This window comes from Tympanuchus pallidicinctus, unplaced genomic scaffold, assembly GCF_026119805.1.
Source record: "Tympanuchus pallidicinctus isolate F22 unplaced genomic scaffold, pur_lepc_1.0 scaffold14, whole genome shotgun sequence".
NCBI classification, from domain to species: Eukaryota; Metazoa; Chordata; class Aves; order Galliformes; family Phasianidae; genus Tympanuchus; species Tympanuchus pallidicinctus.
In genome coordinates, this window is record NW_026294659.1 from 15,750,239 (window position 1) to 15,776,358 (window position 26,120).

Genomic DNA, 26,120 nt, shown 5'->3' on the forward strand with positions numbered 1-26,120 from the left:
GTTTCCTGATGAAGGTTGAGCACAGAAGAAACAGTTCAGAAGAAGCAGAGCAGACAAGATTTTTTGCTTGTTTTCATATAACTCTATAATCCCTTTGAAGCTACAATAATAATTAAAAAAAGAGAGAGATCAGTGAGCATAACTTTTTTTTTTTCCCTGAAAACTGAACTCCAATTCCATTTTTACTTCAGCACAAGGGAGCTAAGCTTCTCCTTGCCTGTATTTACGCTGGCCAAGAGGCTGGCTTACCCAGCAAGTGGAGCAGAACCACTGTTTACCAGGGCCAGAGACTGGGGCCAGCATCCCACATCCACCCCTGCCCATCCTGCTGGACTGGCTGACTCAGGGAGTCGCAGCTCTCCTGCTCATTTCCACATTTAAACCCCAGCTATCAGACTGGTTCTGTGTGTTCGTCTTTCTCATATCACACTAACAACTCCCCTCTCCTATTTCACAATGCAGTTGGTTTCCCATCAATGAAGAAGAGCTAGGCCCCAAAATACTGGGCCTGGAAAACTACAATAGGTTCATGCACTTGGGCCCAGCATAGGAAGCAACTGTGAGGAGGGTGCAACAGTTGAGAATAGCGACTGTTTCACTTTAATTCCTGGTACAGACTAACTTGCTCTGTACTGGTGGGATTTAGAGTGCGCAGCAGTGCTTTTGCTCTGGGCTGAGCTCTGCTGTGCCAGCCTTGCAGCTGTTCCAAGTAGCAGTGGCATGGCAAGCACAACTCCTGTGGCGGATTGCTCAGCTTCCCATCCTGCTGCATTAGCCAAACAGCCTTGGTGTTGCAGGGCGGCCAAGGAGGAAGAAAAGCAGCTTCCAGTGCTTTCCACTCCCCCTGAGAGGAGGATCCCACTGCCCACCGGTTGACTATGGAGGGCCAAAGCCTGGTCACGGAAGGTTTCATGTTCTTCTACTTACAATCACAGAATGGCTTAGGTTGGAAGGGACCTCGAGGATCATGAAGTTCCAACCTCCCCTGCCATGGGCAGGGTTGCCAACTGCTTGATCAAGCACTAGATCAGGCTGCCCAGGGCCCCATCCAGCCTGGCTTTGAGCCACTCTGCTCAAACCTATTCACACTGACACGCAAGTAGCACTGAAACCACCCATTTTTTCTTTTCTTCCTTACATTGCTTCAGAGCAAGTCAGCTTCTGATATTATTTCACACCATCCTGAACATAAACAACAAACCTCTCAACGTTAGTTTTCTCAGTGCATTTACAGAAGACCTTTAGTGAGAAACCTTCAGCAGCAGTGAAGTCCTAAAGTCTGCCCACAGCTACCCAGACCAAGGGCAGAAGGATGGAGGGAAGCACTGTGACCTCCTCAAACCTTAGCAATAGCTTCTCAGAGGCACTGGGTTAAGCTGCAGTGCAGCATGCTGCTGTAAGTCTAGGAGACAAAGGATCTCTATATAAACATCCATGTTTGTACCTTGAAGGTAAAAATTTATGCACAATTTGTGCTTTTGATGCCTGCTACAATATTCCTGCAGATTCATTTAGTACCACAACACTGAAAAAGGCAAAATTTTAAATATTACTTCTGTTAAGAATGCAATAAAAATATGTATTTCCACCTCACTGAAGGTGACTATTATATACTAAAGCAACACACATTCCATGCACTGTGATGTGCATTAGAAACATCACACAGGCACGTCATTTGGATAAGATCTTCTTCAAAGCAAAGCTTTTTTTTGTCAGGAAGAAACAGATTACCTGGAATTTTCTCTATTTAAACACTATGTTCATTTTATGGTGTAGGGCAAGAGCATGAGGACCCAAACGCTGAACTTTACAGAACTGTTTTGGTGCCACCTACTGGACTTAACATGAAAATCTTATATTGCCCTCCGAGCTCTGAGCAGAGGCACATCAGGAGTCTCTGCCTCAGAGACGCTTCTGCAGCAAGATTCCTGTCTTTTGCTAATAGCACTCTTGAGAGTACTTGGGATGCTGAAATTGTGCTGCCAGGCAAATTTTTAAAGTAAAACATCTGTAATTTAAAATATATTTTAATAGAAAAATTGTAAGTGTTGCCACTAATTATTCCTATTCTTTTTAAATGGTCATGTAGTTCTGCCAATGTAATATTCAACACTTGAAACAGATGCTTCCAGCTGCCGTTAAGTGGCTCAGCCAAACAGCAGAAATATGTATATTTAAAATGTGTCTGGTAGTTCAGATTCCTGAACACAAACTGTATATTTGGTACACACCAGGACAGACTTCTGCTGTGTGTGTGACATCGCCACTAGTGAAACTCAGACAGGGAGTTGTGTTCAGTAGCAACTTGATGCTTTAAGAAAGAAGCCTAATTCCCCTTTCCTTTCTCTTTTTAGGAACAAAACGAGCACCTTGGTCACTGAAAGTGTGACATTAGGATTTTTTGTTTTAAAAAGAAATGCACCTTATTTTAGATTTAGAAATATTCTAGATTTCTATCTTTTATCTTGAACAATATTAGATTAGTTCAGATAATGCACAACATATTTGAAGGACTGCAACTATGAACATGCAAATTCAAAAACACGCTTTTTGTCCTAAACCCTAATTAAGCTTTCAGGTTAAGGAAACAACAGTAAATATAAATATAAGCAATCTGTAAAATACAGCTTCATTCTCTTTTTATGGTGCTACAGTAAAAAAAAAAAAAAAAAAAAAAAAAAAGTAACATAAAGGAGGGAGCAGGAAAATGCTTTCTCTAAAGAACAAGGTGTGGGTGGGTTGATTTTCAGGACGCCCTTCTTTAGCATCACTTGTGAGACCTTTTTTGTTGCTGAAGCCAGAAGCCCTGGAGGTCTTATCCAGCATTTCAACAAAACCTGAGGGCCAGTTTGAACCAGAGAGATGCTGGAGAATTATCTGATGATGAAGCACAGATAGATGGGAGCCTGCAGCCTGAGAGGCAGGAATGGCAGCACCAGTTTTGGAACAGACTACTCCACAAAACAATAGACCTGAGTACAGAGATAACACAAAAGTGATAAGAACAGGTACAAACTGTTACACACTGAAGTTGGAAACCACCCCTCACAGAGTCAGCCAGAGACAACAGGTCAGCAGAGACAAGCAGATGCTCCTCAAGGATGATTAATCTTGCCCACATGCGTTGACGTTCTCTCTAGCAGTGCAGCTTTCTCCAAGTACAGCCCAAAAAAGCCCCATACAGTTCAGACATCTAATTTAACTTAAGTGAGCTGAAATGTATCTTTTGAGACTACTCATCAGCTAGAGATAGCTGCTGCTGCAAAGAGAGGAAAAAAAAACACACTAGAGCATGATATACCCAGTGTGACCCAACTATCCCACTCAACTTTAGAGAAGAGCAATGGCTGCATCAGACCAGGTACCTCCATGAAGGCAGAGCAGAATTCAAAAGAATTCAAAAGAATTCCATCTCAAGACAAGCCTTGATCCCCTTCAGGAGGAACTTGAGTTTACATTGTACTGAGAGGTCCCTTGTAGCACAGCTTCTTCACCTGCAGCATGGACATCCCTCCAAGGACAGGACAATGGCAAGGCTCATGTTTTTGTATTCATGCCACTGAACAAGCGATCATAAGGGTGTAGCACACTCTGGGGCAATGATGGAAGGGAAAGGTGCTGCTAAACAAACAGCAGCAGTTATTTCAAATAGAGTTTATATTCCAAAATATTACAATGATTCACTGGGAAAGAAAACAGATGATGGCTATGGTATCTCTGATAGTGACATCCAGAGTATATGATCAGATACTGGACAGGATAGGATGCCAGGCAATGAAGAAAGTCCGTGTGCTAAGATTAATCAGGCAAGTAAACGGTACCAGATGTTATCCTCTGGTGGGGAAGAAGAGAACAGTTAGAACAAAATGGCTTTTTTATTTCAAGTGGATTGAGTTAATCACTGCTAATCTCAATGCAGGCACTATATGTTTGATATATGCTTATAGCAAAACTGGACGCCTGCTCATATTTATCTACTGGCCAGGTAAGACTGCTCAACTTAAAGAAAAAAGGAACAACACAAGATACCAACAATCACAACTGGAAATCTCCTCCTCAGTCTATTAGCCACACAAAGCAATGGCAAAAGCCAAGAGTCAGAGTCTGCAGTGGGACATGAAATTAGAGGCTGCTACAGGATCCAGATGATACCCAGGATGGTCAAACAGCAAAGTCCTTGCAGACAGTGAGCACACCCAAGCAGCACGGGAGGTCAGGAGTGCTGAGAATGTCTGAGCCAGCTGCCCTTATACTGGATAATCATCAGAAGAAGGTAGAGGCATGCAGATGGTATTCAAATGTCATCCAGCAAAACAGCAGCAAGGGATAGTGAATATCTCCTACTATACAAACAGCAAGTTGGGATGTTGTTAATGAGACAGTGAACCTTAATGGCTCCCCAGAAGGTCGGTGATGAGGAGCAGCAGCTTTCAGACAGGACTAAGTTGACATCAGGAGACTTCTCTGGGCATTTAAGGCTGGCCAGAGTCAGGGCAGAGCGAGCAGGCAGTCAGTCTTCTTGACAAAGAGGTAAATATGGCCAATACATGCAACCATCAGGCATTACCATTCATGCACATGTTGACCTTCACAGCAACATACAGGTACTGTAAACTAATTTCTCTACAAATACAGAATAAAAAGACTGATCCTAACTTAAATAAACAGGAAACTCATATGTAGAACATCAGCAGGGATGTGAGAATGCCGAAGAATTTCTGGAAGTTCTTTATAAAATGCTGTGTGGATTAAAGCTTTAAGCTAAGATTAGGCCAAAAAGAGATGCTAAGGGAAAAAGAATGAAAGGAAATGAGTGCAGGTGAAAGGAGATGGAAGGAATTAACTCCTTACCTGCACAGCTTCAATCAACCACAGGACACAACCTGTTCTGTGTGACCACAGAGTGTAAGCAGTAGGCTAAAGGTTGAGCCTGCCTACAAACAGGATGACATATACTTGTTTACTGTGTTTTTAGTGATGCAGCTTTACATTAGTGATTAGTTAATAATTATCTATTTATTATTACTGATAGTAAAAAAACAGGCTGTGTCTTGAGAAGGCTCCCACTCACAGAAACCATGACATCCCTCCTTGCAACGTTTATGACTCATGGACCAGTGACCTATTAGCATTTCTTAACATCTCCCAACAACTGTGTTAATTAAGACTTTTCATTCTGTTAGGTTTCTGAAATTATACCAGTTAGATCTTTCTTTTGTGCAGTATTCGCATTACACTATTATGACTACTTGGTTTCATTCATTCCATAATTCTTATGTCCACTAAGGCTCTTTCAAAACAAATTCTGTAGAATGCTTCGCTTTTTGCTGGAAACAGTTCTCTGCTTTTGGTCCTCAATTCATGCTGAGGAATTTACAGTATGCTGGAGTTTCTTAGCAGGACATTAGCTTCCATTCTGCTTTTATGTAGTAAACTGTGGTCAGAGCTTAAAGGGGTTGTATACATCAGGAAATTCTAATCCTCTCTCCATGATAGAAAGGAAAAAAAGCCTGAAATTGCTGCAATTTCCTTTGGTTTCTGTTCTCCTTCCCCACTGTGTGCCAGCAGCCATTTCAGGACAGAGAAAGCCTCAATTATTCTGACTTCTGCTACTTTATTTACTTACCACGGTCTGCTGGGTAAGTAATTATAGCTGAAATTAACTTAATTACTTAGTAAGTAATTAAACACATTTGATGCATAGGCAGAATTTTTCCTTCGTTAAGAAGTAACTTTGTGGCAATAAACTTTTTACCTTTGTCAAGTTGTTTTCTAAATAATTAGAGCAACCTAATAGGTCTGAAAAACACTAGAAACAATGTACTCCCTTTTCTATTTTAATAGCTGCATCTCTCAAAAGTGATGAAGTGATAATGGAACTATTAACTGAATTATATTTTAAAGAAGAAGAAGAAGAAGAAGGAATTAAACAGAAACTATTTCAATTAAAAGGTTAATGTTGTTCCAAAAAGGTTACAGGCATCTATTTACAAGAACTTGTAATGACAACAACTACAAAACCACTGAGAAGTACAGAGTGTGACATTCAAGGAGCCAAACTTAGGAGTCCTGGTTGATGAAGGACTGAACATGAGCCAGCAATGTGTGCTTGCAGCCCAGACAGCCAACGGTATCCTGGGTTCCATCAGAAGAGAGGTGGCCAGAAGGGTTAGGGAGGTGATTATCCTCTGCTCTGCCCTTGTGAGGCCCCACACGGAATACTGCGTCCAGGTCTGGAGTGCCCAGCACAATGAGGAGTGGGGTTGTTGGAGTGGGTCCAGAGGGGGGCCATCAAGCCTTGCAAGGGCTGAAGAACCTCTCCTATGAAGATAGGCTGAAGGAACTGAGCTTGATCAGCTTAGAAAAGAGAAGGCTGCAAAAAGATCTTGTTGCAACCTTCCAATAATTAAAGAGAGTTTATGAACATGAGGGAAATAAACTCTTTACAAGGGTAAACAGTGATAGGACAAAGGGTGTGGTTTTAATCTGAAGGAGGGAACAAGTGGTGAGGTGCTGGAATAGGTTGCCCAGAGAGGTTGTGGATGCTCCAACCCCAGAAGTGTTTAAGGCCAGGTTGGATGGGGCCCTGGGCAATCTGGTCTAGTACTTGATCAAGAGGGTGGCAACCCTGCCTGGGGCAGAGGGGGTTGGAACTTGATGGTTCCTGAGTTCCCTTCCAACCCAAGCCATTCTATGATTTTAGAATGGGTATTATTTAGGTACAAAACACACATTTTCTTTTGATTTGGCTGTTTGCAATCTGCCCAGCGTTCCCACTGAGCAGCAGGTCTGCCAGCAGTCAGGCCTTCCAGTTCTGATTGAGATCATAAATAAATGAACCATTAAGTGATAACGCTGTAAAACAAACACAACACAGGCAGCTATGAGTGAAAATTTAAATATGCAACATTTCGTGATACATTTATAGAGGCTGTGGTTTCACTAATATTCACTCCTATTCAAATTAAAGGGATTAAAGATTAAACTCATGTATGTATGCCATTTTACAAAAGAGAAAAGTACAACAATCCTGCATTTTACACACAGTGCTACAGCTAGCCTTACCCAGCCCCATAATGTTGGAAAAAGCAGTTTCAACTGCAACTGTGGGCAGATAAATGCAGGCAACAGGTACTCTTAAAAATTTTCTAAAATCGAATGAAATTACACAGGAAAAATGCAAATTACAGATTTCCTCAGATATCTTACAGCTACCTGTGCCAGATCTGCAAATAAAGCCACTGTGGTAGCTATGGCACATGGCACAACCTGGGACAATGTTGTGCCTGCTTCCAGGGCAAAACCACAGGTACACCCTGGAACTAGATGATCTCTGCGGTCCTTTCCAACCCACACCATTCTCTGATACACCTCTTGTGACAGGAAGGCAACTAATCAAACATACAGGACATCCACACCTAGCTACCTGGCATCCACAGCACAACATCGTAAGAACACAAAAGTAACCAGCAACCAGAAGTCCACTGCTTTGCTCACTCAACAAGGTAAAAATAAATTGGAATATGAACATGTGACTATCAAAGAATGAAAAGCTTCAGCTACAAGTTAGTAGAGTTTAAATTAATCTTACCCAATTTAGGAATACCATTATCCTACACAAGTATTTATCATATTTCAGTAGTTATCCTTTAATTAGGTCTCATTCAAGATAGCATTACTTTTAGTTGTGTACTTAAAGAAGCTAACTAATAATGGTGACAATGAATTATGTGGGTATTACTCGTGCAGGGTAACTGAGATCTTTAAAACTTCGTGAGCAATCACTGCCGCTCCTCTTAAATGGAAGTCATTTATTTTCAATGGCAGATGTGGCATTCTCTCTTTGAGTTTCTTACCCTTAATTTCACCAAACACCAGCCTAACAGCCTTTAACTGAAGGCAGGTGAGCCACAGACAGAGCTAGCAGGCTCCATTTCACACCAGGCCAGACAGGCCTGAATATCCTTTTGGTATGAGTTCTGCCCACAGAGTCTGCCCATGCGTGCGTTAATGGGAATGCTACCAGGTCACAAGCACACAAGCAACAAATCAAATGCTCTAAGCTATTTATCCTGTTACAAGAATTATGTTTAAATACCTCAATGTTATTTCTAATCCGTATTTAATAACAAGGCAAGATGCCAGCCAAACATTCTACAGAGAGACAAAAATCTTATATCCTTTTTAGATTCTTACAGGGAATTACTGCAACAAAAGAGCATTATACTCTCAAACACATTATAGGTCTGGGAAAAACAGATTAACAGGTATTTCAGTGACACATCCTGTTTTACACTCCACTGTGCGACACTTAACAGCACGCAGCCCCACTGCTTCCATCTAAATGCAAAAAACATACATACCCATAAAGCATTTGTAATTTGTGCTGTAAGCAAAGAAGTAAATAAGAAATAGCCAAGTAAGTAAGCTACTTTATGCAGCTCCAGGGAGGAGGTGGTTGAAGGCTCAAGAAAATAATTTTTGACTGGTACTCTTCTTTAAGGCAGTTGAAAGGTGAAAGATGAAGTAAGGGATCTGGTTTTATAGCGTTCCCCCACTCTCTTCCAACAGCAAGTGATATTATGGTCCAAGCAGAAAATACTTCCTGTGACCAAGTAAAATATTAAATCAAAAACCTGTCAGCTCTAGCAGGAACTGGCAAAGCCATTCCTGAAAGAACAGCGAAGTACTGGATACAAGCACAAACCCCAGAGCTCAGCTGAGCAGGGAACAGACTCTGTTCCCTTCTTTTGCAGAGGACGGTCAACTATCATCATCCTGCTCAACCCACCACTTTGCTTCCATTTACAGCCATTTCCATTTACAGTATAAGAAACACAGCACTGCTAGCTGTTAAACACATACTGTGTGCATTGTACTGGGGAACAAACAGCCCCAGTATGCACAGCTTCTCATTTGGAGGAACATCCATGTATGCCTCTATGTTTTTAAGTCTTTAGGGTACACATGGATCCTGTTTCAAGTTTCATCTGCCACCATTTATTTATCTCTTTAGCTCAGGTTCGGTGACAGCTTTTAAAATAATTTCAAAACTGAACTAACACGTAAATGTCAATGATTCCCTAAGGCACACAGGTGAGTTTTTCTGAAATCTGAGTAAATGGTTAACTGTCCCACTTTAATAACTTGGAAAAGAACATGCACTTGTGACTCCTTTCCCGCTCTCACTCACTTTGTTCTGTCACAGTTGTATTTCTGAGTGTTCAAATATATACTGAAATCTTAGCATATAGAGAAGAATAATAAAGAGGGAAATACCACTTCTGCCCCTGAGGCTTCATAATGACCACCTCTCTAAGGAGAATATATATATATAACTCCCTATACTATGCTTTCCACATACAGAGATGTTTCTGCAGAAGACGAGCAAGAAGCCACAGCCCTCCCTAGGGCAAACATCAGCTCGTACATCTCTTGTGCAGAACAGAGTAGCTCCAAGGTTTGGGAAGCTGAAGATTTTTATTAAGGAATTAGAACAATTTCCCTCAGTGCTCATGTTATTAAAGCAACTGGAACTGAATCATTCCTCTTTTATCGGTAAATAATCAGACACTGCAAATGGAAACGCACATAACTCCTTATCACAGTGTGACATTTCATTATCTGAGCAAGGAAATAATCATGCAACCTTCACACGGCATTGACTTACACTCCTTAGTTGGAACTCAAGGAGAGAGCCATTTCTTACTTTTTAAAATAAGCAGTAGGACCTGTTTTGACCCAGAAATCAAGACACAGAATGCACTCAGTGATGGACAGTGAGTACGTATCCATGCTTTTACTGCCTCAGTAGGTCTGATGAGGAGAGCTTTCTTCTGCAAAGAAGTATACAGCCACCAATTCGAAGTGACTTCACCTCAGATCCTGAAAAAGTGCAGTCACATTAATAATTTCCATTATCATTTCTCCTTCACAGTAACTTCACTGTTGCTTTAAGTAGCCATAAATTTACTCTTGCAAGGATCAATACAATAAATAGTAACAAAAGTGTAAGAAAGACCAAAACTGGAATCTCTATGATAGTAAACTCTGTAGGTATAAGGTGAAGGTGGAACTGTTTGTAGAAATGAGGTGACCCACCAGACTGCTGAATCCTCTTCCTATGACATCAAAGTTCTGCAAAGAACTGATTTCAGATGGATGAAGGCACGCAAGAAACAGCTGTTTTAGAATTACGGATATCTAATAAACAGAACTAGATTTTGCCTCCCTCTTGTCATCGAAATAAATGGTTTATTTTTTCCTGTTAGGAATTATAATCAAACCAAACTTTGGGTTCTCGTGTGGACAAGGCATTGGTTTAACACCTTTGCCAGGAAGGGAACCTCATATCTTTTTATCTTTCTAATGCCTTCCACATTCTGCTTTCTCAAAAAATGTGGGTAGTGTATCTCTTATTCATAAAAACACAGAGTCTTAGAACGGCTTGGATTGGAAGGGACCTCAAGGATCAAGTTCCATCCCCTTGCCACAGTCAAAGTTGCCAACTGCTAGATCAAGAACGAGGACAGATTTCACCAGGAACACCCAAAGCCAGAGACCATTTAAACTCTTCATCTTTCTATGATAGGAAATAATGGCAAATACATTGCATAACCAGAAAGTTGTCAGATATTCCTGGCTCCTCAATATCCATCTTTCTGATGCTGTTTCACTTTCCAGGTATTTAAAATAAACGCTGATGGCACCAAAGAGGTATCAGGATGAGTTCCATAACTCTGCCTACAGCACTGGCATAGGTGAGGCTGCAGATGCTCAGCCCCTGGAGTACTCCAAGATCCTGCTGGATGGGGCTCTGATCAATCTAATGGAGCTGTAGGTGTCCTTGATTACTGCAGGGGCAGCTGACTGACCTCATCACTAGTTTTTTATTTCAAGAAGAAAGGAGTAAGAGGACAGGTGCTGAGACTGAATCAGGAAAAAGTGACCCTTGGTTAGCCAAGGGCTTAAACGTCACATGATTTTAAGCCTATGCTTAAAGAAAACACATGCAGACGTGCTTTACAGAATCAGTGTGCTGAGAGTAAATACTAATACAAAAAGGTCTAGGAATGCAGCTTTGAAGCTGTTTGAGCCTTTCAACTCAGTTAAGCAAAAAGAGAACTCCAAAGAAGTACAACCAGATCATATCAAATAAATAAATAATGATTTTTAAAAAGTGTGCATCTTTGTATTTGTGACCTTCTATGTGTATGTCAGACTGTGGGTTTTTGGGGAACAGGATTTGAACTGCAAGCTCTAAAACCTGACTGCTCCTACAGGAACACCTCCAGGAGCAGCATCACAACAATTCTGGTGTTCTTTCAAAGCCATTCTTCAATCAGTGGTTCTGAAGAACCTTGTTTCTTTGCAGCTGTAAGGTTTATGGTTTAGTAGCTTGTGATAGCAATGGAAGTGGGAGGACGGTTGGAACAGTTGATCCTGTAGGTCCTTTCCAACCTCGTGATTCTGTGATTCTATGATTAAGGTGATAACCCGAAGTGCCAAGAACCAAAGCAGAAGTTAAAGAAAGAAAGAGTGCATTCAGAAAGTTTGCAAAGCTCCTTCCAAGAAAAAAGGATTGATATCATTGCCTTTCAAACTTAAGTCCCCCAAGCACTACTTTACTGAAAGAAGAAGACTGCTGAAGGAACACTTGGATCTCAGAAAGCCTGCCGCAGGTGCACAGGTCAGATGCAGTAAATAGCCTGGGGAGGAATGAAAGGAATTCATAATGCCAGGTCTTCTTAAGCTGCATTAGGAAACCCTAACTTGACACAGTCCAGCTGGGAAAAAAAAAATAATAATAAGGTAGCTGAGAAAAGGCAAATAGCCTTTGGGAAGGCAGCCAGTTTCCTGCCTTGTAAGCTAGTCCTGGGAAAAGAACCGCCTCATGTATTTTAACAAGCACACCTCCTGACACCTACTTTGGCTCTTGGTGTACAGCTGTATACACTCAAAGCATCAAAATCACCACAGAAAAAATACACCATCCAGGAAATCAGAGCTGGGCTCTGCTGGGGCATCCATGATAGTCAGCCTCATCCAGCTTCAGCCAGGTGCTGCTTTCAGCAATCCTCCCACTCTGCTCCACCACGCTGGGTTTCTCCTGAGCCGTTCTACCACTGACCAAACCTCATCAAATCCTCATTCCCCAGCATTCTGTCTTACCACAGCCTTCCACAAATCCAACACACTCATCAATGCAAGCTTTGAACAGTTGTCTGGGATAGAGTACGTAATTTTCAACCAATGCTAATAAATATCTACATTATACTGTGATTTTACTGTAAGTGCTTAGATATAGCGCATCAGGTACAAAACAGAGATCACTGAACGGGCATACACACCACAAGGGTTTTTTCAGATGCCTGTGACCCTGCTGTCCATGACCTTCTTAGTTCCTGCACTCAAAGTCCAATAATTCAATTTTAGAACAGCCTATATGTATTGTATGTATTAGTTATATACAAACTCCATCAGAACAACAGAATGCTCCTGCACGTAGCACGCCCTGCCATTTAAGACAGATAGTCTAATTGCAGTGTTTGGAGGCACAGATGAAGGCACTTGTTCCTTCTTCTGTCTCTAGTCACAGCAAAGTTTCTGAAGTTTTTACTTTCTGATTTATCAGCAGTTCTGATGATTCAGCACAGCCCTAAGTGTGCTTGACTGACATGACATATCTCAGGAATGGTGTGGGGAAATTTGGTGTCCGTCAAGCAATGCTGTTCCCTGCTGGGGGTGAAATGACTCCCTGAAATGAAAATAAGTGACTTTGATTTAAAGATCAAGAACGCAACAAAAATTGAATGAAGACTATTACTTCTGGTTGAATAAAATCTATTTCCCTTAGGCTCCTGGGCAGCTTTTACAATAAAACATCCAATCTTGAAACTAAATGAGAACTGTTTTGGAAGAGGAATCATCTCAGATAAGACCTTGTGCTCAAGCTGGGTTGTTGGCTGCCTGTGCTCAGCACTTACAGTTAAATTACTATCCACATAAGTCTTTAGAATGGTGAAATCTGTAGTTGTGATTCCTGTATTTAAGTTGTCTCTGCCTTTGTTTACCTACCAAAAATGATTGGTAGGTAAACTTGGAGATTGGATTGTTTGTTTTTTTTGGTGGTTACGTTTGCTTGTTTTGTGGGATTTTTAAATTTTTTAATTAAGAAATAGACTCTCAAATCCTACATAAATTTTAAATTACTTCATACTAAATGAATATTTTAATAAAAATTCCACTAAATTCAAGAGGAAGGATATATACATGACATTTTCTGTCAAATAAAAGCTCTTGTCACAGCACTGGAAAGGAAAAGAGCATACACACACTTAACATTAGCAGACCAAATAGCCAGACCCAACATCCACAAGGTGTCCTACCCAACGTGCTTAGCAGAATGGTCAATCAGAAGGTATATCTGGATGCCCTTTTACAAACACTTGACTTTGAAACACCAAAAACCTCAAACATCACTATCTAATGGAAATACAGGGTAGTGCTGTTTCACAGAGAAGTGGAAATCAAATAAGTACCTGGTTAAATACTTACATCACTTTTGATATGGTCTTGCCCTCGCAGCCAAGGAGTCTTACACCATTCATCTTTGTTAAGGGCACAGCCCAGTGCCTAAAGACAGATTTCTGTTATCTCAGGGGATGCCTTAGACAGGTCCACCTGGTGTACAGCTGCTGGTCCAGAAAGTCTGGAGCACGAGTCTTACTGGGAGCAGCTGAGGGAACTGGGATTGTTCAGTCCAGAGAAGAGAAGGCTCAGGGGAATCACAGAATCACAGAATCACCCGGGTTGGAAGGGACCTCAAGGATCATGTAGTTCCAACCCCCCTGCCTAGCAGGGCCACCAAACATACACATTCAGATCAGGTTGCCCAGGACCCCGTCCAACCTGGCCTTGAACACGTCCAAGGACGGGGCATCCACAACCTCCCTGGGCAGCCCGTTCCAGGGCCTAACCACTCTCCTTGTAAAGAACTTCCCCCTAACATCCAACCTAAATCTTCCCTCCCTCAACTTGGATCCATTTCCCCTAGTCCTGCTGTTGTCAGCCCTGAGGAAAACCTCATCACACTCCACAGCCGCCTGAGAGGAGGTCACGGTGAGGTGGGGCTTGGCCTCTTCTCCCAAGTTACGGAGATAGAACATGAGGGAATGGCCTGAAGTTGCACCAGGAGAGGTTCAGGTTGGATGTTAGCAAGAATAAGTTCTCAGAAAGAGCAATGGCACAGGCTGCCCAGGGAGGTGGTGAAGTCACCATCCCTGGAAGTGTTCAGCGACCACCTGGATGTGGCACTGAGGGACATGGGCAGTGGGCATGGTGGGGACTGGCTTACAATTGGACTAGGTGATCATATAATCATAGAATCATTAAGGTTGGAAAAGACCTCTATGACACCATCTCCCATAGCTGCTGCTACCCCCACTGAGTGCCAGAGCATCCCAGGTAGAACAAGGTCTCCAACTTAATGCTGTGTGTCCAAGTACAAACTAAACATCACCATCTAGCAACACCTATCAGCCTAAGTCTACAATTCCTGACGCCTATGCTTGTGGAGCTGGCAGGAGCTTTGCCAGCTACCTCAAATGGCACAAGACAACATGATAGACAGAGTATTCAAATATATGCATTCAAACTGGAAATGGAGCAACGCAAAGAAGCAGGAAGCAGAAGAGAGAAAAAAAAAAGTCTCCAAGTGCAAAAGAATAAGCTCATGATCAACAGTGGCAAGAACAGGAAGCAGTAGTACAGAGGTCCTGTTTCCAGTCACCATTTAGCCATATCTGAAAATGGCAAACTTTCTGATAGTAATGGCTCAGTTTGTTACTCTCAAAACTTAAGAGAGTAACAAAAGTACTTTAGTGTCAGCCAAGTCTAGTATAACATTCCTTAACAGGAAAACTGTGGATCATTCACAGCTACAGGCTTGGGGCAGAGTGGCTAGAAGACTGTGTAAAGGAAATGGCCCCGGGGGTCTTGATTGATGCTTGGCTGAACGTGAGCCAGCAGTGTGCCCGGGTGGCCAAGAAAGCCAATGACATCCTGGCTTGCATCAAAAACAGTGTTGCCAGCAGGAACAGGGCAGTGATTGTCCCCCTATACTCAGCTCTGGTGAGGCCGCACCTCGAGTACTGTGTCCAGTTTTGGGCCCCTCACTGCAAGAAAGACTTTGAGGCCATGGAGCGGATTCAAAGAAGGGCAGCAAAGCTGGTAAGGGGTCTGGAGCACAGGCCTTATGAGGAGCGGCTGAAGGAGCTGGGAATGTTCAGCCTGGAGAAGAGGAGGCCCAGGAAAGACCTTATTGCTCTCTGTAACTACCTGAATGGAGGTTGTAGTGAGTTGGGAGTCAGCCTCTTGTCTCGTGTAACTGGTGGTAGGACTAGAGGGAATTGCTTCAGGCTGCACCAGGGGAGATTCAGGCTGAATGTGAGGAAATACTGCTTTTCTGAAAGAGTGGTCAGGCATTGGAATGGGCTGCCTGGGGAGGTGGTGGAGTCACCGAGCCTGGAGGTGTTCAAAGAACGTTTGGATGTTGTGTTGAGGGACATGGGTTAGTGAGAGATATTAGTGACAGGTGGATGGTTGGACTGGGTGATCCTGTGGGTCTTTTCCAACCTTGGTGATTCTATCATTCTATAAACTATAAAATGTGGACCAAATTCTGTGGTAATCCAGAAGCAGTCAGGAATCTCCTCCACATGTAAGAGTCCATGCTGTTTCACTTTGGAATATACTTTCCCCTTTTTTTCCCTATCACAAACACGCAGCAGCTATTAAAGCATAATATTATCCATGTGCTCTTAAAACCTACTTCAAGGTGTTACAGAGAATCATAGAATCACTATGGTTGGAAAAGATTTGGAAAAGACCTCTGCAATCACCTAGTCCAACCATCAGCCCACCCCCACCATGCCCACTGGCCATGTCCCTCAGTTTCCATTTCCCAATGCTGCCCGTCCTTGTTTTAGTGGGCACAGAGATGCTGAGCTCTCCAGTAGGCTTTTTTTCCTCCTTGCTTGTAACTAGAGAAACTTCTGCAGATATCAAACTCAAAAAGCCTAACTTCCAGGTGAGGTAAAATACTAAAGCTTTGTAATATTCTTCCACTGAAATCATTAGAAAAGTAGCTGTAGTGTTGTTACCAAGGCATCCTTAAGATACTAATGCTAAATTAAATTGTTAAAGAATCTTCTGTTTTTAGTAATTCACAGATATTTTCAGAAAACATTATTAATCCTGATTTGGAGGACTGCAGTCACAACAGATGTTCTTATTCTTATTACAGTCCCTCTAATTTTGGCCACATTCTTCAATAAATACACTCAGGTCCAACAGTGCACACACAGCCTTCATGACTTTGTCCCTCCACCACACTCAGCATTCACTGATAAGTAGTTTCAGTCTACTGATAAAAACCGTCCTGCTCCAGACTTTGCTCAGAGGGGTCCCAGAGGAGGGAATATAAGCAGCTTAAGGTGGTTACTGCCTACAGAAATTACACATCTGATACTCCATCTCTGTGGATGGATGGTGGTCCCACCACTAGACCCCTGATTCCAGTGGAATCTCAGACATGGGACAAAAGGAAGAATGAAAAGCTTTCTACACTGTAAAATGACATAAACTGGTACAATTTTTCCCTAACTCGACTTTTCCCTGTCCAAACATTGGCAAACTGCACAACTGCAAGGGACATGATGCTTCTGGTCAGTTCACTTCACTGACTTTCTGATTATAGAGCTGTCGAATCTGAGGGTATTTATCCTAACGCTGACTGCAGTAGGTTAGAAAATCCCAATATCCCATTTTAATACACATTTTCCAGTTTTCTCCACCTCAGCCCTCCCCATGTAGTGTGCTGAATACTCTTCTTGGTACATTCCAAAGATCTCAAAATGTTTTAAAAACCACTTAATCACAAGTCATAGCCAGCAATCTGAAACAGAAGCCGCACAATTCATTCACAGCCATGCCCTGGGTCCCAGCCCCACAGTGTATCTGAGTCAACCAGAACCGAGAGCCATACGTATGCATTCCATTTAAAGCCAGGGAAACCCGAAATGAGGCAGGTTTACATGAGGTGCTAATAACCAAATCCCTTTAGCCAGGTCAGGGCTTTGACTGCTAGATTTAAATACCGCCCATCTGAAAGGCTGCCCCGGGGCTCCCGAACCCGGCCTTCCCCCACCCTACCTTGACGAAGAGAGAGATGTCGTACTCCTGCTTCTCCTCATCCTCCAGCGCGGTCGGCGAGCCCGTCTCGTCCTCCTCATCCTCCGCCCGGCCCTGCACCCCGTTCAGGCTCAGGCCAGCCGACTCCCACTCGCCGCCCTCGGTGCCCGGCCACCCTCCGGGCCGCCCCGCCGCCGCCGCGCCTCCTCCCCCCGAGGCAGCGTTCTCCTCTCCGGCCTCCGCCGCCTCCCCGGTTCCGGCTCTTCGCTCAGCCCCCGGCAGGACCTCGGCTCCGTCCTCCCCTTCGGGGCCTGCCGGCGACTGCCGGCCGCCATCGGTCTCCCCTGCAGCCGGCACCGCGTCCTCTGCAACCCCGGGGCGCTGGGTGGCCTCTTCGTCTCCAGCTGGGGCCTCTTCCTCCTCCTTCTCAAGTTCTGCCCCCGACGGGGCTTCCTCTATCACCGCTTCTTCCTCGGGGCTTGGCACCGACGGGGCTTCTTCCTGCACCGCGTCCTCGGGGTCTGTCCCAACCTGGGCTTCTTGCATCACCTCTTCGGGCTCCGTCCCCGACGGAGCTTCCTCACTCATAGCCTCCTCGGGTTCCGTCCCCAGTGGGGCTTCCTCTCTCATAGCTTCCTCGGGGCTTGGCCCCGACGGGGCTTCCTCTCTCGTAGCCTTCTCGGCGTCCGTCTCGGACGGGGTTTCATCTCTCACTACCTCCTCGGGGCTTGGTCCCGACGAAGCTTCTTCTCTCGCTGCCTCCTCGGGGACCGTACCGGACGGGGCTTCCTCTCTCACTGCATCCTCAGGAACCGTCCCGGACGGGGCAGCCTCTTCGGGTTCTGCTCCCACCGCCTTCACCTCCTGTACCACATCCTCGGGGTCCGACCCCGATGGGGCTGTCACTATCACTTCTTCGGGCTCTGCTACCGCCGGGGCCACCGCCGCTTCTTCGGGCTCTGTTCCCACCAGAGCCACTTTCCCCGCCGCCTGCTCTGGCTCTACCCCCGCCGGCGCGGACTCCACTCCCGCGGCCGCTGCCGGTTCCCTTCCCTCCAGAGCCGCACCGTCTCCATCGGGTCTCGACAACTCTGCCTCCTTCTGTTGCCCCGCTCCTTGGCTTTCCGCTACCCCTCCGGGCTCTCCACCACCCTCTTCGCCGGGCACCTCGTTGAGCACGGCGGCCTCCTCTTGCCCACTGGCACCCCCTCCGCCGTCGGAGGACTCATCGGTGGGTTCCTCTCCCCCATCGGGGCACAGCACGGTCTGCGGCTTCCCCACTGCCTCCGCGCCTTCTTCTTCGCCCGCTCCCCGCGGCTCGTCGCTCCCTACCGGCTGACCCGGGCTCTCCGCCATACCGCCTCCCCGGGGCGCCGCCGACACGAACGCAACCGCAAGCACCGTACCGGGATCAGTGCTGGACACCTACGGGCAGAGGGGGAACGGCCGCGCCTGCGCTGCGGGCGGAGGCAGGGAGGGCGGCGAGGGGGAGGCAGGTGCCGTGCTCCTCCTCCTCCCTGCTGCCCCGACGGGTCCTCTCCCTCTGCAGCCAACCTGCCCCGGTAAATCGTTCGTCCCGGGGAAAGCCCGAGCTCGCTTCCCCTCCCCGACCCCATTTCTACCCCCCGGGCTTCTGTCCCGTGGTACCAGCACGAAGCCTTACAGAAGCTTGGGTTTGGGGAAGGTGGCTGTGGGTTCAGGTTCATCCCCCAGGCTGCCTTCTCTTCCAACTTTCACGCTTGATAATTTCTCTCGTTTATGGAAGTACTTTGCATAAAAATGAGGATCGGTGGGTTCTGGTGTGAGAACCATCTTCACTAGATTTTGCTTGTAGGCAAGAGGAAATCATTTAGTAGGAGGTGCAGCCTGCTCCAACCACACTCCCTCAAGTCTAGTGGTGCTGATGGTAGAGAAGCATTCGCTATTTCACAGGTCATAGAATGGCTTTGCTTGGAAGGGACCTTAAAGATCATCTGGTCCCAACCCCAGATTTTCGTGATGGAGAACCAGGCTCCAGTGGCAGCACAGATTTGGGTGACAGATCTGCAGCCCAGTGGCATCACAGTCAGATGCTGGAGATCCAGATCCCAGTGATGCCTGAGATCCAAACCCCAATGGCATCATTGAGTTGGGTGATGGATATCCAGACTGTGGAGGCATCACAGAGTCAAATGATGGAGACCCAAACCCCATTGCCATCCCAAAGCCATGCCACACACCATCCCTATTTGTCCCCTGCTAACAGAAAGTAGTTTCTAGTTTTCTAAGGTGCAGAGGGGGAAGTGGATGGAAAAGTGAGCTGACAAGGGGAAGCAGAAGTTAGAAAAAGCACACAGTTCAGCACTGTGATGCATGTGTATGTATATAAAACCACTTTGTATGTTTGGATGTGGAAAGAGTGGGCTGAAGATAGATTTTTGAGTGGATGGAAACAGAGAAAGTTCAGCCAACAGGAGACAGGCAACAGTGAAAAATAAATAATTCAGTCAGACAAATACCCACTCTGATAATAATCTGACAGACACTTTCCACAGAAGTTGTGCTTGCCTGGAGTTGCTTTGCTAGTGAGGCAGAAGAACAGGGAGATGCAGCCTGACCTGCTGGGTAGCTGTGGTCATCAGAGATGCTTCTGGACACTTGGCAATGATGGGTTTAGCATTTGGCAATAGCAGTCTTGTAGTTGGACCCATAATTAAGCAATTATTTCACTTCTCTTATGGGTTCTAATATCAGTAGGCTGACACATCTCAGTCACCTCTATTTCTACACAGATAGGGCTAGTTCACTCATCTCAGGTCTTGCTGAAGGGATCATAACAGGTGGCCCAAAGGTTGCACCCCATGTACAGCATTTTACACATAAGACAGAGCAGAGCTGGAGGCAGCAGTGTAGGCAAGCCATGAGCACTGCCATCCTTTGTGTGTTTCCACAGGTATACACACAGATGCTTTTTTCATTTTGGTGGAGTTAGGACCTGGCAATGCCATGTGATTGGGTCCATGCTGCCTGCTTTAGCAGCCCACTCTGCTCAACACTCTTCTCTCAATTACTGGGCAATTACTTAACAATTAATCTCTCCCACTTGGTGCTCTTTTACACTGTCTTCAAGCTCTTTACATCCCATCTGTTTCTAACACAGGCCCTCAGCTAATAAATATTATTTCCCTAGTTCAGCTTTGGGAAGGATTACTGCACACCTTCTTCATTTAGAAGCTGAGCGCAGGTAATTAAATATCACATATGTTCGACATTAGTGGGCAGCATGGCGATCCCCTCACAGCCTGCTGGAAGCATGCTGCACCCTGAGGTCCTATCAATTACGCTGCATTCGCCTGAATTATTGTCACTTCCTTTCCTCCCTTCACTGCATGGGGAATCATGCACTTATCATTTTGCATCCTAAGATAAGGAAAAAATGCCACTTACGTTTTATAGAACCATAGAATGGATTGGGTTGGAAGCAATATTAAAGATCATTTAGTTCCAACCCCTGCCATGGGCAGGGCTGCCCCCCACCAGCTCAAGCTGCCCAGGGCCCCATCCAACCTGGCCTTGAGCATCTCCAGGGATGGGGCACCACAGCTTCTCTGGGCAGCTGTGCCAGCGCCTCACCACCCTCTGAGGAAATAATTTCCTTCTAACATCTAACCTAAATTTCCCTTCTTTTAGTTTAAAGCCATTCCCCCTTGTCCAATCACTACCAGATCATGTAAAAAGACTGTCTGCCTTCTGTTAATAATCTTCCTTCAAGTACTGGAAGGCTGCAATGAGGTCTCCCTGGAGCCTTCTCTTTTCCAGCCAGACGAACAAGCCCAGCTCTCTCAGACCTTCCTCACAGTAGAGGTGCTCCAGCCTTCTGACCATCTTCATGCCCTACTTTGGATCCACTCCAACAGCTTCATGTCATTTTTGTGCCAGAGGCCCCAGGCCTGGATGCAGTATTCCAGATGGGGCCCCAGAAGTGCAGAGTAGAAGAGGACAAACGGTGAATTCAGTGGTCAGTAGAAGTGAGCAGACAGGCTGTGGAGTCTCCTTCTCTGACGACATTCAAGATTTGCCTGGACACTCTCCTGTGCAATCTACTGTAGGGAACATTCTTCAGCAGGGGGTTGGACTAGATGATCTCCAGAGGTCCCTTCCAACCCTTATAATCCTGTAATTCTGTGATTCAGTGAGACATTCATCATGGTCAGTGTGGACAACCTCCAAGTCTGCAAGCCCAAGAGTCCAGCAGAGATCTAGTGCAATGACATCTTGTCCCCAGCTGTAAGTCTGAAATAGGCTGTTTGGCCATGGCATTAAAGTCCATTTCTCTGCACTGACTGCTGAGAAGTTAGGGGTGACTGGTGCATGGCAAGATCTCTCTGCTGCACCCACCTAGACTTATGTGCCATTAATCCCCAGGTGATGTCCATCAAGACTGAAGTTTGGTGATCAGTGAGCAACATGTGGACTGAAGATTCCTTAGTTTCTCCCCACAGTGTGTTATTTTCATTGCAGCTTGTGGCTTTGCTGAAATTCCCACAAATTATTTGTGGTGTAATACAGTATTTTTATATATTTAGGTTGGATATTATGAAAAATTTCTTCTTGGAAAGAGCGACAAGGCAGTGGCACAGGCTGCCCAGAGAGGTGATGGAGTCACCATCCCCAGAGGCGTTCAAGAGCTGCGTGAATGTGGCTCTGAGGGACGAGGGCAGTGGGTATGATGGGGGTAGGCTGGTGGTTGGACCAGGTCATCTTAGAGCTATTTTCCAACCTTAGTGATTCTGTGATTCTGTATATGAATACAGCTGTCTTGCCCTTTGTGATGGAAAAAAAAAAAAATATTTTATTGAAATTATGAAAAAGATAAAGCTACAAATGGGGAAATATATATTGGAGATCTGTGATTTTTCAGCACAATCATAATTCAGATACCTCTTTTCTTTCTGCCCCTGGCTCCTTAAATGCCTGCCCAGAGGTCAGCATGTCATTCTGCTGCTTTGTGCTTGGCAAGATGCCCCATCCTCTCAAGCCAAATTAAGAGTAGGAGAGACCCCTGAAAATGGCAGTGGTGTGGTGTGCTGGGGGTGCCATCTGTATTTAGTGCTCTGAGCTGCCCGGCACTAAGCAGCTTAGGGTGATCGGCTCTCTCCCAGCTGCTTAGCTGCCTGCGGGGCACCGAGCGGGATCTGTATGTGTGTGGGGGCAGAAGCTACTTTGTGGCACCTGCCCATGCTGTGACTCTGCTTGGGAAACCCCAGCCAAAGGTATTTCACTGAACTCCTCCTCCATCCCCACTTTCCAATGCCTTTCAGACATGCCCATGCTGTCACTCTTGTACAGTTGCTTAGGACGTGCACACGCCGCTATTTAAAGGACCATCACGACTTATAGGTGATTCAAAAGGATTACTGATATGTTTAAAGCTAAGAGTCTTTGCAAGGATCTGGGTCTTATTAAGTAACTGTGATTTCATTATTGGCATCCTCATCGTTCCTTCCTCTGTTTCTGACACATACTGTGGCATCGAATTTGGGGTGTGAGATTTTGGAAATAAACTGTTCCAGCTTCAGCTGAATTTCTTCTGCTGAAGGCATCTGGAAACTCATTCTTAAATATGAGTTATTTGGGAAAGAAAATGCCCTTATTTGTTTCACTGAGCACCCGGGACATACTGATGCCCAAAATTCAATGAATGAGCTACAGATGGTACTACTATGTTCTCTGTTACAAATGCTACTTTTCTCCCATTGATCCAGTTTATGAAAATGCACTTGAAGTTCCAATTAGACTCATCAGAATATTTTCCTATGGGACCTGGAAATAACTCAGAGCTTCTTCTGGATCTCACTGGAAGAGAGATCACATCCAAAATTTCTTGAACTCCTCTGTTATTCTCATTCCTACTATATTAACCTTTTATTTATTATCTATTTACTCCCTATTTTATCATGTATGTAGCATCTTGAAATAATTTCCTAAAATACATCCCCTAATCACAGTTCATTTGATCTCGTCATGCTCTTTCTTATGTTTTAAATTTTGGTTTATCTTTCGTAGCTCTGAACAGTTCCACACTCCCCACAAACCCCATGGTAAATAAGATCACTTTCTGTATAGTTTCTGTCTTTAATAGATTTCTTCTTTGCAGATCTCAGAAAACTTTTAAAATTACTAAAGGTTTTAAAGTATTTATAGATTTGGGAATAAACATATAATATTACAAAATGCTCATAAAAATATTTATTACCTAGCTGATATAAGAGTATGTGACATGTGCAATTCAGAAATACATGTATCATGGTCAACGTATGGGAATTTCAGATTTACTGTTACTGTTAAATTATTCAGTGCATTGGAGAAACACATCACAGCCATATGTAGCTCTCTATAATATAATTTACAGCTTTCCCTTCAGAAGAATTTTCAGAAATATTTTTATACGCTCTAACTAATTACTTCTCATAAAATCAATACAGAATTCCATGATTTTTCAGCCCTGTAGTGAGAAGAGCAGGTGATCTCCAAAAGGTTTCTTGTGTCCTACTTCTCCAGATGTGGCTCTGGGCAGCCTGGTCTGGTGGCTGGCAACCCTGCACATAGCAGGGGAGTTGAAACTAGATAATCTTTGTGGACCTTTCCAACCCAGGCTGCTCTGTGATTCCATGATTTTTCTGTTTCATCCCAGTTTGGAATTCCCATGGTGTCTCTGCAGCTATGAAGACAGTTTTGGAATGTAATACCCTAAAAGCAGTGAGAAAGAGTAGAAATTTTAGAAAAAGGCATTCATGGTCTGCCCTGGGGGAGAATTACAGTTTGTTCTGTATGAGCCCCAGTCCTTTTTTCACTAATACTCATTTTATTTGTATGTGGGTTTTTTCCACAATTTACCTCCTTTTCCTTCTTCCTTTTCCTTTTTCTTTTCTCATTTTCTTTGCCTTTGCGTTGTTGTTTTTTTTTTTTTTTCCTTTTTTTCTTCTTCTTTTTAATATTTTCTTCCTTCTTTTTTCCTTTCTTCTTTCTTTTTCTTTTCTCATTTTCTCTTTTTTTTTCCCCCTGGAATTAGGAACAAACCTTACTGTTTCTACGGAAAGCTTTGACACAGTTTTTGTTGTTATTGCATTATACTTTTTGTTCCTTTTCAGATGTGCCTTCTTGCAAAACCTATTTGTTCTACAGCACTTGTAAACTAGTTCTGCAGTAAATCAGTAACCAGACTTCTTATTACCAATTGCTCCTGAAATAAATGACTCATTTACCTCTACAATGTATTACTCTTTTCTCCCTAATTTAGGAGATGACTTACCGGAGCACAGTCTGAAAATCAGAAAGAGGTACAGGGTGACCTGCTATGCTGGTTTAATGAGGAGCACACCATTGTTAGATCCAGGGTGCACCCAAAGGTGGCAGCGACCTTGGGAGCCCCATTGTGCTGGGCACAGCACAAACATGGCACCTTGCCTTCTAATCAAGGATGGGTGGCACAAAGCGAGTGCAGCGAACCAGGGCAGGAGAGGGAGATAAGCGTGAAAAAGAAGAGATTGTGCTGACAGGCATTCAACACAGCAACTGGTCTGAATCAGTTACGTGGGCTTTGTACATTAGCTGCTGCGTCAAAGACTCCTGAGCAAACCTTACCTTCTGCACCTCAGGCTTGTTCTTTGCCTCCCACAAACAGCAAGGTAAAGACACCTCAGCTTCACTGCAACTATTTATTATTTAACAGCCTTTTATTTGTATGTTGCTTCTCTGCCCCAGGACATTTCCTACTCTTCCAAATAGCATCAGTTTTGAAAAACACTCCAGATAATTGTCTCTCCTTCAGGGCCTTCCACACAAATATTATGCAACATGGGACAAGGAGGGCATGGTCTCCTTGCTTACTTCTTCTCATCACTATGGTTTCAAGACAAAGACAATCAGTCTGCACAAAGTAAAGTAACAACAGATAGTGTGTTGTTACCTCCCCTGGTGCTTAATATCTTCTGGTGAATGCAGTGAACACAACGGCTGTCAGAAATGACTCATTAAGTTCTGTGTTAAAGATGTTTTGCTATGACAGCCTGAATCATATTTTCAGTCAATGCAGCTGGAAATAGCTCACGTTGATGGCTGATATGATCCAGGCCACAGCAATTCTTTCTATACTGTTGGCTACAAAAACCAAATAACAATTAGAAAAATGATCTAAAGCAATTTATCTCAGTCAACAATAAATCAGACCGTGTCTAGTGATGTTGCAAGATGCAAGATTGCCGTGGAAAGGCCTGGGGAAGGATACCTAAGTGGAATATGAATGTTCAGAGCACCTGGTTACTGAGGCTTAGTGGCTGTGGTGCCCAGGAGTTGAACTGCAGGCAGTCATGTGGACACAGTACTGTATGGTGTCAGCAGGAGCTTGGCAAGCAGCAGCAACAGCAAGCAGAACTTTGGGGATGATGGTGCACAGAGAAGGAGATGCCTGGGTGCCTGGAGCAAGTCAAGGGAAGGAAAGAAAATGTGCTGAGGAAAAAGAATGTGTCAAGGGTGAGACTACTTTCAACTGCTCCAAGAGGAAAACATGCTATATCTTGAGAGATCTGTAGGACTGGATCTGCTTACCTGAGCAAGAATAGTGAGCAGGGACCCTAATATAAAACACCAAATACTAGGAGAGTATTTTATAACAGCAAAGAAAAACGTCACAAGAACAAATGTATGTGAGAGAGCATCAGGCAAAGTTAAGTTAGAAATTAAACATACCTCTAACAGCATTTAATATCAGAACAAATTGTTATATGAGATTAGGGATTTTCTTTACACTTACTTTCTCTTTGGGCATATAGATTGCTCAAGCTGGATTTAAAGTAAAAGCAATGATGTTCTTTATGCTTTATATGATCACTTTAAGATATCTGGTTTGTCTTAATGAGACCCATACCTCACTCGGTCTGTGGGAGGCT

General features: G+C 44.3%; 1 protein-coding gene across 2 annotated transcripts in view; it reads right to left on the bottom strand.

Moving 5' to 3' along the window:
• Positions 1–18,652, bottom strand: part of CLIC6 (chloride intracellular channel 6) — a 29,691-nt gene extending 11,039 nt beyond the window's left edge. Inside the window, exon 1 of one of the 2 annotated variants that reach the window (XM_052674132.1) lies at positions 17,215–18,651. In XM_052674132.1, coding sequence (XP_052530092.1) covers positions 17,215–18,549 — 1,335 coding nt within the window. In that variant the 5' untranslated portion in view covers positions 18,550–18,651. Of the gene's footprint in view, positions 1–17,214 lie in introns of both variants that reach the window. The other variant, XM_052674131.1, reaches the window with a different exon arrangement.
• Positions 18,653–26,120: the final 7,468 nt, after the last annotated feature.